This window comes from Tyto alba, unplaced genomic scaffold, assembly GCF_018691265.1.
Source record: "Tyto alba isolate M040663 unplaced genomic scaffold, T.alba_DEE_v4.0 Super-Scaffold_20000042, whole genome shotgun sequence".
Taxonomy (NCBI): domain Eukaryota; kingdom Metazoa; phylum Chordata; class Aves; order Strigiformes; family Tytonidae; genus Tyto; species Tyto alba.
In genome coordinates this window covers 9057059-9073179 of record NW_024881293.1, presented here as the reverse complement: position 1 = coordinate 9073179, position 16121 = coordinate 9057059, and the positions used below count along the sequence as shown (strand labels likewise).

General features: G+C 42.7%; 1 protein-coding gene across 7 annotated transcripts in view; it reads right to left on the bottom strand.

The window, feature by feature from the left end:
- CAMTA1 (calmodulin binding transcription activator 1) overlaps positions 1 to 16110 on the bottom strand; it is a 324174-nt gene extending 308064 nt beyond the window's left edge. For 6 of the 7 annotated variants that reach the window (XM_032993179.2, XM_032993182.2, XM_042794327.1 and 3 more), the window contains exons 1-2: positions 12125 to 12174; positions 11841 to 11934 (exon numbers count right to left, since the gene is read on the bottom strand). In XM_032993179.2, the coding sequence (XP_032849070.1) occupies positions 11841 to 11907 (67 nt within the window). In that variant the 5' untranslated portion in view covers positions 11908 to 11934; positions 12125 to 12174. Of the gene's footprint in view, positions 1 to 11840; positions 11935 to 12124; positions 12175 to 16063 lie in introns of those variants that run through there. The other variant, XM_032993178.2, reaches the window with a different exon arrangement.
- Positions 16111 to 16121: the final 11 nt, after the last annotated feature.

Below are 16121 nucleotides of genomic sequence, written 5' to 3'. Positions count from 1 at the left end.
TGCCCCTCTCCTCTGAACCAGCTTAGCTCCTGGCACGTCCGTCTCCTGCCCAAGATTAATGTCAGGTGGCATCCAGCTTCCTTCCACCTGGATATTCAGGCAAGACTACCGAACAATAAGGAGACAACAGAAATGGTGGAGCTAACGCATCTCCTCCGAGTTACAAAGATGCTCATTCTGCTACCAAACACCACGATGTTGGAGAGCTATTTGGATTCGGTTTTGCAGACACCAGCACTTGTGGCTGAAATGCAGGCAGGAACCCAGGCCACTCCTGAGCACACAGAGAGCAACTGTTGCCACAAACAGTCTTTCCGTTCTTTTCAGAGAGACGAGCACAAACATTTATTTCAGTCATAGCCCTTGCTGCATTATTCTCTTACACAGTCTCGAGAACAAATAACCATAAGGTACTCCACATGGGGTTAGACCTTGAGATCACCCAGAAACATAATTAAATGCAAAATCAGCTACATGTGTGCACAAGAGTGTCCATCTCTTTCTCCTCTCCAAAGCTCAAGTAGTTCCTTCTGTGCCTCTATGGCTCATTAGAGTAATGAGGTCCATGTGGTCTGATTGACAAGGTTGTTCAGGACACCAGCTGCCTTTTCCCTGCCATTACAGTCTGGGGAAGGAGGAACTTCCACGGAACCGGTTGTAATAGCTCCACTTCCAGAACTAACACAACCTACCTTGGCTCTACAGGAGTGTGCAACCTGCTCTACGAAGTGTCTTCAGGAGCACTGTCTGGCTTTCTAGATCCTTCCTGGTCCATACAGACGATGAGAATTTGTGTGGATGAGGATGAATAAGGCATTTTTAAGGGGATATTGAAGTAGTGTATGAATTCTGCTGCATACAGCTAATGAACTCATTCTATTCCTCAATATAAGCTTTTCCACCAGGAGAAAAAAAACCTTAATAAACTGAATCTTATATGCCCAAAATCATACATAATTTTAACAGTACTGTATAGGTTATTACAGCAATGTGATCTATGTAGTATTACGGATGCCATTTGAACACGGGTCTTTCATCAAACATGCCAGAAAAGTCCCAAATATTTTCATTTAATTCCTTGTGCAATAAAATGATAAGAAAGAAGCCATTTGAACTGAAGTGCTGCTGGTATCTTTCAAGTTTCCCAGCTCCCCACTGTTTCAAAATCAAAGGTCTAATCACTATTAAGGCACAGAGGTACTGAAGCGCAAAAGATTCTGTGCGTGGTACAGGATAAACTGACTCGGTCTTACCTTTCTAGGGGCACAAACACAGAGCTACCTCCGGCTGATAAGCGGCAAGAAAGTAGATGTGCCAGGAGTCTTTGCAGTCTGAATCATGAATAATTTTTAACAGCATACTGATAAAAGCTGCTGCTATTCTGATGTATGGTGTTTGGGTTTTTTTGTCAAGAGGGAGGTGAAATACAAAGTTATTTAAAAAAAAAATCTTCATTGTCATTCCATGGCAGATGTGGGTCTGGCTTGGTTAATTGGGTTAATGTGATGATTTGGCATGCTTAGTTATATGCAGAAGTAAAACTATAAAGAATACATTCAAATATCCTGTTATGGATATGCAGCAAATTATACATCCACCGTTGCTATGGCAAGCATCAAAAAGCAAAACAATTCAGACAGTTTTAATAGCTATAATGACAATGTAGGAACCCCATTTCTTTTGAATTGTTTGCACAAAGTTACTCCATGATTTAGAAGCAAGGAATGCCAAGTGTTTTTGCAAAAATACTCTTAAAAGCCTTAATAGAGATGCTTAAAAAAAAACCTCACAATGATGGAAATGAAATGGTTTTGCCCTTTCCTCCACTTACAAAATCAAAAGCTGTTTCTTCTAGGAATAAACGCAAGACTTAACCAAGTCAACGTGTATGTATAAATCCACTGCTACTTCACAATACTTCACTGCATTTGTGAAGTATTATTTCAAATTCCCAGATTCATCAAAACCAGGTAAATATCCCAAACATGCGCTTCTTCAGAAAGATTCTCCAGAGAAGTATACTCTGTTTGGGGCTCTGCCATCCAAGTAACTTGCTCAAAATGATGTGTGGAAGTTGAAGAAGAATATACATTGCCAGGAACTGAAGATACTGGCTTACACTCAGAATGGATGAAACTGCACACTACCCTAGCAGAAGGCCAAACTCGGTCATCTTCCATATTCTTCAGTTTGGATACATTCTTCTCCCCATTCCTTCTGCAGTTCTGAGCCCATTTATTTTTCTCAGAAATATAGACACTACATTCAAATAATCTCTAGTAAAACTCTGTTGGCTATAGGAAATTTACATCAGACTAAACCAAAACATAACTCTGGAAACTAATCCATTTTAATGGACCCTGGAGGAAAGAGCTTTTTGCTGTGCAAAGCCTCACAAAGTTTTTATAGATATTTAAGCCAGTAGCCTCAACACTATAGAGAGTATTTACCTGTTTGACCAAGAACAAGGGGAAAAATGATTTGTCTACCTATACTGGCACCGACTCCAGAAGGGAAGCAAGTGGCCGCCTGGGCAGCTGCAATGCCGGAGCCCTGCTTAGTCCGGTATGATGTCAAACAGCTTCAGAACTGACTTACATGGGTGCCAACCTCCAGCATTTTGCTGCAGTCAGCAATGCCAGGGGAGAACGCCTGCCACGCTGTGCACTGCGGCATGCTGCCTCTGCCACAAGCCCCAATGTTCCTTCCTCTGCGGTCCTTAGTCCTTTATTTCCCTACGAGAACAGGCCAGGTTCTGTCTTCACTTTGGTTCATCCTCCAAGCACCCTGGTGGCACTAAGAAAATAACAGTTATTTTGCTCTAATATACACCCATAAGCCAGTTAGAAGAGAAAAAACTGAAATATGAGGTAAATTAAAGCTTCCAACTAAGGGGATTTACCAGTAAGTCACCATAAAATTCAGATAATTTATTTTTTCAATTCTCCAGCAACTTTCCCCAATTCGTTTGGATTAGCTATTAGAAATTATGTCTCAAAAATTAAAGAAAATGTCTATTGACCATTATATCAAATTCTAATTTTAGCCAGGAAAAAAAGAATAATTAGGCTGTGATTTACTCCGGTAGTCAACTTACATTAACAATTTTTTCCCCTCGTTTATGTAATTCTGGCAAAATCAAATAATATATACAATGATCATAAATGCTGGGCTAGATTTAGTAAAGACAATTTCCTACAGTATATTCAGGACATTTCTCTTTGCTTTCTGTTATAATAAGACAATCAAGTTATTTAGTTTAAGGAGGTAATATGATTGTCATCCATAGTAGCCTCAGTTATAATTTTAGTGCAGTCCTCAATAAGGTAAATGGAAGGATTTTGGTTTTGTTTTTGTTTTAATTTGTTTGGGGTTTTTTTGTTGTTTTTTTTTTTTTTTTTAAGCTGTCATCATCCTGTAATACGCTGCTCTCCAGGAATGTTTTTTCCACACATCCTAACCCCTCTCCCTTGCCAGTGTGCAAAACTACACCTATTACTTAAGAAGCAAGAAGAAAGCGTACATCCTACACACACTCAGTAACACAAAGCTGTCGTGCACAACGTTGGTACACAACTGGCTCTGTTCTGGGCAGTGGATGAACAGCTCCCAGCTCGGGACTGGCCAGGCACTGCTGCTCAACAAAGGGGGCAGCACCAGCTCACTGAATCCCTGCCAACAGCATGCACAGAAACCCATCTAGTAACCAATATTACTTGAGGGAAAGGCCATTTTCCATAATTCTTATTTTCCCCTCAACATGTACAAGATAGCGTAATCTTCAGGTTAATTTGATATTGGATCTCCGGCAATAGCTGAAGCAAATAATAATGGGAAAGTATGTTTAAGTCAAAGTTCCCTAAAGATATGCTCCTAAATTTCTGTTCCTACTTTTAAACAAATATCTTTTCCAGGATACTTAACTCCTCTGAAATTGGACTGCTGTCTATATTAACTGAATAAATACGGATCTAGGAGCCAAACTTTAGTCACCGAGCTATGAAAATGTCAGCCTCAGGCACTGAAAACAGAAGAATGAGTAATGGAAGACGACGACAGAAGAACAAAAGGAGAACTGAAGGAAGAGAAATTGATGATGGTAACAGTGGCAGGAGGTGTTCAAAGCCACGTAGATTCAGGAACTGGAACCCAGAGGCAAAGTCAAATTTAACTGAGTCAGTCTGCTCCCAAGGAACTTCTGATGACAGCACCACCCAGGCTCTGCCCTTTGCCCAAAAACCTGTCCTGGAGTTACCAAACCAAGTCTCCATTCATACAGTCCTGCAACTTATTCTGTGTATGCATAACATGGAAGCATCATTAACAAACAATAAAGCACTCACACTTTCAATTAAAAAGCATTATTGTTGAAATCATTATCTCAAATCTTTAAATGACTCCACCATTACTGGGTTATGTCATGCTATAAATTCACAATGAGAAGGAACTTCCCTGACTTTTTTCATCATTACTTATGGATAGCTAGGCCAAATGGAAGTGTAACAATCACGATTTGCTTACAGGAGTACTACAGCAGTGCAGCTACTCAAATTATCTCTTGGGTCCCTGTCCCGTGCCTTATTATACACAACCTTTCTCCTCTGTCATCAAGGATACGCAGTAGTTCTTATGAACAAAAATTATCAGTTTAATACTTTCTCATTAGTTTTAGCTACAGAGCAGATTTTTCTTTCGATATTTGCCTAAACCTTATCTAACCATTAAAACTACTCTTTCCCATATGACCCATGAGTTGCACAGAATCAAAATATACACAAACAGTATATATAGAAAATATGCAGAAATAGCTCGTCTTTACTTAGATGATTTAATTTGTGAGTTCTTGACTTTCTCCTAAACTTCCTCCCCTGAAGGACTGAAACAGTAATACTTCCTGAAGTGAAGTAAATCAGTTCCTACACTCTGAGTAGCAGAGTGAAAATTAAGATGTAAAGGAGTAAAGAATGCAGAAGAACCCTATTATTCAACAACACTACAATTTGCTGCTGATCTTCAGTTGCTACGACAGGCACGTCAATTATTTATAGAACCCAGAGTGTTTAAATATGAAGTATTTCAGCCTGGGACAGCACGAAAGTAAAACAAGGAACGTGATCCTGTCAGTACTGTAGGCAAGGACAGAATATCCCTACACAGATTACCCTTTTTATTGAACTATAAATTGAAAAAGGTCCTTATGAAGTGTCACTTTCGGTGTTAAGTGATACACATTCTCTTTTTTTGACAGCGTCAGTTTACGTTTAACATTTATCTAAAGGTCTATTTCTGCCAGGGAAACAATGCACAATATCTTCCAAAAACACAAGTTAGCATAACCTCATCTGAGGTATTTACATGAAGTCCACGACCTTCTCTTTATCCGTGCTTACACCTACAAGCATCCTGTCACACTCATTTTAAAATTGGCTCCAAACGACTGCAACTATGCCATTCTCATGGTGCTGAAAAGGCCCTGACATGCAACACCAGCAACACTACAGAACCACCCAAGGATTAGATACATACTACCAACTCACCTATAGTAACCACAAAACACAGCTTAAAATAACTTCTACTGACTCCTTAGAGTGGGAGACATTCAAAATTAGCAACTGCTCCTAAAGAAAAGAATTGTGCATAAAATTACTTTTTAGCTGGTAAGAGAACTATTAATATTGGAATTAGCTTTTATACTTGGAATGATGTCTTTCAACTTCCATCTCTGATTAAACAGTAAAACAGTTGACCTAGTGTTGCACAATGTCAATTTTTATAACAATTCTTCCTGCTTAAAAATTTAAGATTTATAATAATATTAAAACTAGAAGTTAATCCTTCTGTAGGATTACCAATTGATCAAAATCAACTGTAAGTATAAAAAGTAAACAGATCTTAATTGCAGAAATTAGTATGGGATCAATGGAAGTGGGCAGTCACCTAGATGACAAGCCTAAAGAGCACATTTTGGAAATGGATCTCCAAGGTCTGCCTATGAATTTAAGTGCTCAGTAGGAGTGTAATCTAAGGACTGCACTTAATTCTGGTTTATTTGGCATTTAGCCCTTAGAGTTAAGGTGAAAGTCTGGAGGATGAAATCATGCCCTTAACCTCAAGCATCCATCACAAACCAAACAATTACGTTTTGCATGAACAATACAAAGGTGTAAGTGCCAGTAATGGGATCAGCTCACTATAACGGCCAGTGTTACGTGACACAATCGTGTCAGCAGAGAGACCTTCCAGTTATGCAGACTAACCACAAAGTTTCAGGTCTGAAATCAGAATGAACGTAAAGGCTTGCTTTTAACAAGTGGCTTATCGTTGTCTATAATAATCCTGGAATTTTGGAAATAAAATATTTCCCACCTCATTTGGCCGTTTGCTCAGAAAACATTGCTCCCTTTCTTGCGCATTTAAGATGAGAGAGGCAAAAGGCCTCTGTGTGTGCATCACTACCTGAAAGCTCCTTGCACGTGGAAACACGCACAGCTCTGTCCTGCTCCCTTCCTCACACTGGATACACTCTCATTAAGGGATGTGCCAAAATGCTAAGGTTCTTCATGCCAGCAATACATGAACATGTGGTTTACACCTCTCACACTGAGATTTAAATCTCTCACACCTGGAAAGTTTAAATCCAGTATCATTAGTCAGCTGACTGGATACCCAAGAAAAACGAGCACAGAGTGAGAAGCACCCGCCTGAAGCTGAAGCCAGGCCAGATAGCAGTTACAGCGATTGGGAAGGTGAACACTCCAAGGCATACACTGGGCACACAAAGACACCTTTCTAAAATAACAACTGCACCTCAGGCCCATTCTGAACTCCAGTGTTTTCAGACACCCGACTCAGACTGCCCTTCCCCTCCGTATGTGGTCTCCCCTCTCGTACATGGACCACGCAGCCACAAACCAGCCTGCGATTCTTGACCTGCTGAAACGAGGACATACACGTCAGATTAGCCACTCTTAGAAGACCAGGCAAGCCACATCTGTTACCCTGTTCCTCTAGTGATGGCAGCCACGGAGTAGCACTAATGCTACACAAACAGCCCAGAGCAGGCTGCTTGGCTTGCTTATATCCGGGGAGAGGCTTACACAACGAAACCAAGACAGCTTTAGTCACATGTAGTGGTTACTTGGAAACAACCTAGGCAAACTGCACACGGTAAATGGACTGTTGAAATCACCAGGTAGAAGCCACTTCACCACCAAAGACTTCAAGATGGACTGAGAAAAACAGAGCTCCCTCCCTTGTGGAGAGTCTAGGAACTGCAGCTGAACAACACCTCCACGCTTGAACTCTGCCAGCGCTGCGTGACACGCTGACAAACGCTGCAAGCCCCTTTCATTTCAAGAACGTATGCAATTTTACCCCTAGTCTTTCCCTTGGAGTCACGCAGATAGCATATCTGACTTTTCACATGGTGGAAGCTGTCAAATGCATAAAAGAAAGGTTACACTGCTGTACAGACTGAAAAGTGTTTAATTAATCCCAAAGCATTCGCTTCTTTGGGAAAATAAGGCACACAGTAGCCTCATGCTTACTGAACAAGACTCTTAGAGCCACTGTACCTCAATCAATGACAGTTTTTCTCCCTGAGGGATTTTCGTTCACAATGGCCAAGGTAGGTACTTCCAGTAAAAGTAAGTTTTCTATGGGCAACAATGATTAAGAAATGATGAAAACAATGTGCATCCTTCACCAGGAATAACTGGTTTGATGGCATTCAAAGAAAAATAGCCCAGATCATGGTGGGGACTTCTCAGCATTTTCCTCCTTGTGCACTGACTCTACGAAAGCCCTTTTTTACTCATTAGCCACCCTAATCCCATCAAGTGAGTGGTGCATTAGTGGTAGGTATCCACCACCTACTATGGGAAAAGCTGCACTGTCTGTCCCTAAAAATACCTCACTTATTTTATGCCAGTCAATTGCCAGCTTTTATTCAAAAGGGGTGAATTTTTACTTAAGAATAGTATAGATGGAAGCAGACAAATCATGTGGCAGATATTAATATACTCATCATAACTTTCACAGAATTAAAATTTCAATTTATGTTCTCAGTAGCGATAATGAAATTTGATCTGCACAAAAGCTGCTTCTATGGTTCATCGCAAGTTTGTTGAAAGCAAGTATCTGGATTAAAACACCCACAGTTGCAGTGAAAGTTTGTCCATGTCTCATCTCAGGAATGCATCTGTACTAGTCAAAAATGTCCACAATGTCTTAGGTGGAAAAAAAAAAATCTCACAAACAAAACCTGAAAAACTTGGGAGTCCTACCTCCTAGTAACCTCTGTAATGACAAACACGGAGATGTTATATGGTATTATTAAAATGCACTGATGGGTCCATGAATTATTCTATGCCTAATCAAATATTTCAAAGATGGAGGAATTCTAATTGCATCTCCTCCAACTGCATTGCATCTGACATTGAGATTGAGGGCGAGCTCTTTAAATACAATGAATACGAAATTTCATCTGACAAACCACTTGCAGAAAAGGAATAATACTGAACTTTAAGATCAAAGTATACAAGCGAGTGATTCACCTTTCTTTCTTGTATGCTTGGAAGACATAGGCTAAACATGAACATAATATTAGGTGCTTTGAAAACTCCACCTACGTTGGAGTAGGAGAATTTTCACCAAGTGATAAGGCAACGCTACACAACCCTGAGTGACTGGATGCAACTCTCTCTCTTAGATAAGCATCCTCCTTTACTAGCTCAAGAGCTTTGTCTATCAGACCATGTAACCTGAATGACTAACAGCACACCAACTCCCACTGCTGCCATCTCTCACCGACTCCAGCAAACTAAAGCGTTAGCAGGACAGCAAGCAAAATAGAACACGTATTTCCCAGTGCTGCCCTGCAATTGAAAACCTGAATGCTGACAAAACTGAGGGGAAAAAAAAAACAAAAAACACACAAGCTACTCTAGCAGGCAACTGTTTATCCTCAGGGTCATATAAAATACCATGTGCTGGAAGAAAGAAAAAAACAGCGAGGAGTTGGCAACAGCCGAAGCACAACACCCGCAGAAGTGATTATGCTGATGCCAAATCTGGTCCTATCTGAGCGTTCCAGCCACTGCTGAGTTGACAGCACGTGCCGTGATGCCGGAGCTGGCAGAGGTGATGCTGAACACAGCTAGTGGCCACTAGCCACCTTAAAGCAGTAGCACCACACATCTTCCCTGATCTGACATTTAGTAGCATGAATAGTAAATAACATGTATATAGTGCTCTTTGTCGAAACCACAGCAGATACAGAAACACCTCCCCGTTCTCCGTTTCACCCTGCCCGCTGTGATGCCCGACTGCAGCGTGCTGTGCTCCACCGAGCCACGCTGGCTGGGCTCCAGGGCCCCGCACAGTGAGCAGGAGGAGCAGGGAACGGCCACGAGTCCTGGCTCTGGGGAGCCGGCACAACCGTAAGGACACAGCTCCTTGCCCGCACTGACTGTACTACCATTTTACCAGACTTAAAGCTTTCCAGATCGATGGTGAAGAATTTTGAAACTCAGAGCATAACAGATTTATATCCAAGTTTATAGAAATAGCTGAATAACACACCAGCAGCCTTAACATACACATATGCAGAAAAAGAATGAACAAAACTATCAAATCTCCCAAAATACGGATTGACAACAACAGAAATTTGCTAATTACTATTTCAAGTATGCCTGAATTCTCAACTCTGGTGTTATCAAACCAGAAATTATATCATCGTATATTTTAACTATGAGAGCTTATGCAAGTTAAGACCATTTCAAAAAAGCCTATCTGTACTTCATATGATACTTATATGATATTTCAAACATGATTACATTTCCCAAATGACATAGGACAAATTACTATTTTTTCACAAAAAGAGCTGAATCCGGTGTTGTTTGTACCCTGCAACATCATGTGGCCTACACATAACAAGGATTTTAGGACATCCTGTAGCATCCAGAGCAGTTCCTTATCATGGCAACAATAGGAAAGTATTTCACTAAATAGCGGCAAAAAAAAAACATAGAAATGAGCCCAAATAATATTCTCACTGACACAGCAGAAGTCATTGGCTTCTTGTCAGAGAACTATTCTACTGGAGGCAAGTTGAAGGCTGACTCTGGAGTAATAAGAGCTGTCAGGGAATATGGATTCCCAGCTCCCAGCCACCACCACTGCACAAAATCCAGAGGGCTGTCCATGGAAAATGGTATCTGTAAGGAATTCTTGTATGTTTCTCATCTTAAAGTGTAGAAGGTTGGCTTTCTGGCAAGCTCTACATGTTCTGAAAACAGCTTCTGAGAGATGAAAGCAATGCCCTGTCGCAGAGCTCTGTCCCCATGACAGGCTCTCGACGCACTTGGCTGAGAGGATCCAAAGACACCGAGCATGCTGGTTTAAGCTATACTGCTGCAGGAAACACACTTTAGCAGGAAACAACGAGGTGCTAAAGGTCAACAGAAAGCCAGCATCTCCCTTCCCAGACACCCTGTGCGCATACAGAATTGTTGGATCTTTCAGCAGATTTCCCAGCAGTATGAATGAGCCTGAAGAAATAATTTCTGACACTGTCAAAACTGCACTAATGATCTTCAGGCAAGGCTGTGGTGTTCACACATTCAAAAGCGGTAACTCTGCCCTGCACAGTGCTCTGCGTGACAGACCAGGCGTTCATTAAAAACAGTTTAAGTTCATAAAAATTACAACTGGCACGAACACCTAAACTATAGCAAATTCCTCCCCGATTGTTGTTTTGAGGACAAGACTTCCAGCAGAACAGAACTGTTATTCACATATATCAACCATCCACACCTCATCCTGCTTCTCCTACTGTCAAAATATTCTGCTTGCCACAGAAATGCCCTTCTGTCCCATGCACTTGCTGCCAGAAAGAGTCGAGAGGCAGGGGGCAACATGCGGATAATTACTACAAACCTGGAACATTTTCAAGGAGAACGTTTCCTTTTGACTTTTGGGGGATTAAAGTCAGTCTTCCATAAACAAGCATGAAAATATCCCGAGGAGAGCTACCTTACTAACGAAGGTTCCCTTGTTTCTTGTCAGTTGCTTCAGCCACTTCTGCTGCCATTGGATGAGTGTAACGAAGCCCTTTCTACTGCACAGCTCTCTGCAGGTGTGATTAAATCTGCCTCTTACTTTCCAAAGTCCCCAAGTGGACTATCATGCCTCAGTTACAGATATAATTTCTCAGAATGAAAGAGCCAATAAGAAGCGATTCCTTTGGGCATCTCAACAGCATTAACACAAAATGCAGTAAAAAGCATCAGAGTAGCAGAAGCAATTTAGCCTCGTGGAGACAACTTGTTTGCAATGCATTCCAAACATTTTAACCATGTGTATCGGCCCAAGTTTAAGTCAGAAGACGGTACAGGCAATGGCTATGCTGAACCATCATCTCAAGAGAATGGCACTGGCTCCCAATTAATCGGTTCAGCTCTTATTTCTTGTTTTGTTCTCATCGCAAAAGATGGTGGCATACAACCTGGTATGATTGTTAGACTAATTTGGCAGTGTGTGTTGGAGGTTGGGAGGAGACGGCTGCTGGACCTGCAAGCGTGTGCATGCAAGGACACGTCTGAAAGTACAAGTCTCACAGGGTTTTAAGGACAGAGTGATGCAGCTTTGGGGAAGACCTAAACATAGAAAGAATAGGTCAGGAGTGAGAGACATCACTGGGACTTCATGCAAAATGGAGGAGAAGGGAATTCAGAAGACTCAGCTACAGTTTGGGGGGGTGTGCCATTTGCCTTGTGAGGGAAGGTACCACATGAAGTCCCACAGGCTCCAAAATGCACTCAATCAGCTCTTCCTTTTACCTTTTTGTTCTACCCAGCATTTCTTCAAGAGCACTGTCATCTCTGGCTTTGGCATCCTACTCATCATCTATGAATTCATGTTGCCGTTTCCTCCCTGAAAGGAAAAAGGTCCCATAGTCAGTCATTTGCTACACAGAGGAAAGGACAAATTTGACAGAGCATTTTTGCTGTTGTTCAAGTTCAAAGACCATTGCTCCTTGAACAGACAGTACTACAAGTTGTGTTCTCCACTACAGTGTCATTCATCCAAAATCAATCAGCCTGTGTTGACTCGAGAAACTTACCCCGAATTTACCTGTAAGCAGCTGAAAAGCTGTCAGTATCTCAGACCTGCCTGGAAAGAAAGAGCAGGGCAATGACTCACCCAGAGTAAAAAAAAATTCCCAGCAACAGCATGAGAGACTTGCACCAAGCAAATATCTTCATTTTATTTTACAACATTCCAAAAGTGTTAATCTATTTGAAAAAGAAGCAATACAACACTGAGAAGGCACGCTTAATGTTAGGGAAGCCTTCATTTCATAGCGCATGAGCCAAATTAAAAATAAAACTAAACACAAGTGTACAAAGAGAAGACAAAAAAAAAAATCAATTTTCTCAAAGAGATAACATAAGGGACTCCCACAGGGGCTGGCAAATTCTGGGAGAGAGAAAGAGATTATATTTTATGGGAAGAGATTCAATAACCATTCTTTTCCCATAAAGCTAGTGATGGAGGATTGTCACTGCTCCATAGACACACTGCACATTTCAGGACAACAGTAACAGAAAATCAATAGCATCTTTTATACGTGAAAAGACATTATCTCTATGGACTCCTAATACTAACAAATGGGACCGAAGAAGACCTTTACTAAAATTTAGTAGTCAGCATTAATCTGGCTGATAAGAGAGTAAGAGAGGGGTAGTATGCTAGTCTACATCCTTGAATTTTTTTTATATTTTTTTTTTTTAAAAGAAGTAACTGCTCAGAGCTTCACCCTCCACTGAAGCCAAAGAGCCCCCAGATGACACTACATTAAAAGTCTAACAATGTTGAACCCTGGTGCTGTCACTCGAAAGCCCCATCGGCATACATTTCCTCTCTGGCTGATGGCTGTAATCATTAGGAGGTAGGAGCTTTATCAGGTGGTAATTTGACAGCTTTGACAAGCTCGGCTGAATTTATGGCACTTTCTAGTTTTTCCCTCCATTGAGCCGAGATAGAACTAAAGTTAATATTAGCAAAAACACTTTGTGCGGGTGCAATTTTCTAGCGATGACTACATGATTCCAGTTACTAAGAAAATCAGCTAAACAAGGCCTCCTCACAGTCCCTTGCCACTCTCACGAGACCAGGGAAGATGGTTCCACATCCAGCCCACTAGCTTCGCTGAAAGATGGAAGGTATCTCCAGCTCTAAAGCAGCAGAAAGGTACCAATTCTGGAACACCTCTGCACCTTGTCGAGAAGCCACTATTGTCCCAGAGAAAAGCACGATGTCTTCATTAGCTTAAAAAAAAATAACTTTTAGCTCCAAACCCACTTTTCCAGACAGGGACATTCACAGTTTGCTGCCCTCTTTTTCACCACGCAGCACTGTATGCTGGTGCCCAAGCTCAAAAACGCTGGCACTTCAGATATACCCTTCCAGCACGTCCAGATAGACTGCACAAGCCCTCCTGAAGGACCCACCTGAAAACCCTTTCAATCCCATTCCACTACTCACTGCTTACCCAGAAGTAACCCAAGTTTATGAACTTCATACCTTAAGCTAAGAATGGTGACGTTCAGGATCATTACGCTCAACTCCCTTTCTAGGTGTAGGCTCAGTATCTTTTAAACAGGGCACATAGTTTCTTTTCTGTCTGTAAAAAATCTAGGACATTAAAGCTTAGAAAAAAAACAAGCAACAATGACAGTTTCTTATATTTGCATGGATCATATGGTCCACTCTAAGAAGGAAACCAACCAATTACATCTGAGGAGGAGAGGTACCAGTAGACTGTGACCTCTGGAAAATGCCAGAGCTGTGTCAGGACACTAGTAGGGCTACTCACAGTTTACAAAAGCAGCACACTATACACACTTGAGCAGAAGCCACAGCATCATGTGCCCAACAGCATACGGGCTGGCTAAATTCAGGATCTGATTCCTGGGATCTGCTTCTCCCATCACAAAGATTACATCCCACACAGCACCACCATGCTTTCTTGTGTGGTGTGAGGAATCTGTGAGTAGCAATGTGGGCAAGAGGAACACTGCACCCTGAACCAAAACTTGGCAAGTCAGTAAAACACAAACAAGTACTTTTCTTTTTCCCCCCCCCCCCCCTTTCCTTTCCCCCAAATAGCTTTTTGCCATAGATGTTACTTTTCCTGTTATAATTTAAAGAGCTATCTCGTCATGCTTAGAAAGCACAGTTCATATTTAGCTCCCTAAACTCATATTTCTTTCTTATATTTCCCTGCCAAGATGTGACATCTGTGGACTGTTCCCAAAAAATTCCCCTGAATCATCTGTGATGCATGTGAAACAGCGGCGAGAGCTGGCAACAAGCAGCTGTGTCTTTTAGGAAAGTGTTAGATCAATCTGGTAAGGGGAAGGATTCCCAGTAACTCTGGCACTAAAATCCCTGAGGACAGCACAACTCCCAAACCACGTTAGAAAAAGAACACAATTACGACAGGACCAAAATCCACGGGAAATAGTGTTGCCATGGCAACTGACATCCTCAGAACTCCAGTCTTCTTCACATTTTTGCACAGACTCAGTGACTCCTAAACCATGTGGAAAAAAATGAGTCTAGCAGGTGGGTTCATTCAGGAAAAGCATGCTACCAGGTGATTCCCTGTAAAACAGACCCATTTCTACATGGTTTCTCAGAAAGCGAGCCTTTGTGGACCTCTTGTTCCAAGCACCGCATCTCACTTACTATGAGTGCAGAGGAACTTCTATAATACAATCAATACTTCCTTGTTAACTATCCTCGGATCAGAAAAAAACTTATTAAATATTAAAACATTCCTGTTTTCAAACAAGTGCTATGTGAAGATAAAAATCCAAACCAGATTAGCTGAGCTTTGGAGTGTGAAAACACAGTTTCAGCTTCACACTAGGCTGCACGGGTGTTAATGAGTGGTCTTCCAAAAGCGCCTCTTTGAGGACAGCAGTACTCTGAAATCACTCCAGCACCTCCTACACAAACATCAGACCCAGTCACTGGGAACATCCAACCACAAGTGGAAAAGGCCTTATTTTAATTCCTGGCCACCGTAACAGCAATAAATCCAACACCCAGTCTGTCCAGCAGTACGCTTTACAACGAGGCACAGGTTAAAGCACAGACCGGGAAACACTTCTGCTAAAAATTCTGTCTGCTCCCCACACTTTTGGGGCATTTCCTTCCATTTCTCTATTGGGTAAAAACTTGGTTAGTGCCCTCTCGTGGTTAACCCACCAGCAGGACTATCTGCGCTTTGGAGGGCAACACAGAATAAACTCTAGGGCCACATTCTCTGTTCTGTGCTGAAAAGCCAAAGAGGCTCTATTGACCAGAAGAAAACTGCTCCGGATTTAGCCCGGTGAACAAGGTCTAGCCCTGGCTTGCTCCCTGCTAGCAGTTCTGTGCCAGCAGGCTTAACACTCTTAAAATAATCTTTTGCTCGCCCTCTTATCTGTGCAAGTCAGATCTGACATCACGACGTTGTAATGGGCTGCAATGTTTCTCAGGTAACTTCTGCAAGTCAACCTCATCAGAGCCAGGAGCTACTCAAAAATAAAGACGTTTTGGCCACAAAACGGTGTGAAAATGATCCTCTTGCTTCGCCAGGCAAGAGGCCTCAGGGAAACGTATAACCTGCTAGTCCCATAAATAATACAGGTAAGAGACGGTCCTTTCGGGGCACGTCCCGAGCGCACCTCGCGGACCCGCGTACCCCACGGCCGCGCGGGAGCGGCGGCTCCGCAGGACGCTCATCGAGGCCGGCGGCCCCGCCCGCGGCAGCCCCCCCGGCCTCTCCCACCCAGGGACGGAGCGCACCAAGAGCCCGCCCGCCGCGGCCCGGCCCGCCGGCCGCCCTCACCGCCGCCGCTCGGCCCCGCCCGGAGAGGCGCAGCGGGGAGCAGGGCCGGGCCCGCCTGTCCCGCGCGGCTCGGTACGCTGCTGCCGCCGCGCCGCACCCTCAGAGGCGGCGGAACGGAACGGAGCGGAGCTGACAGCCCGATCCCCGCCGAGCACTCACCGCGCCATCCCGCGCCCGCCGCCGCCCGCCTCGCTTCACGGCTCCCTGGGGCGGGGCC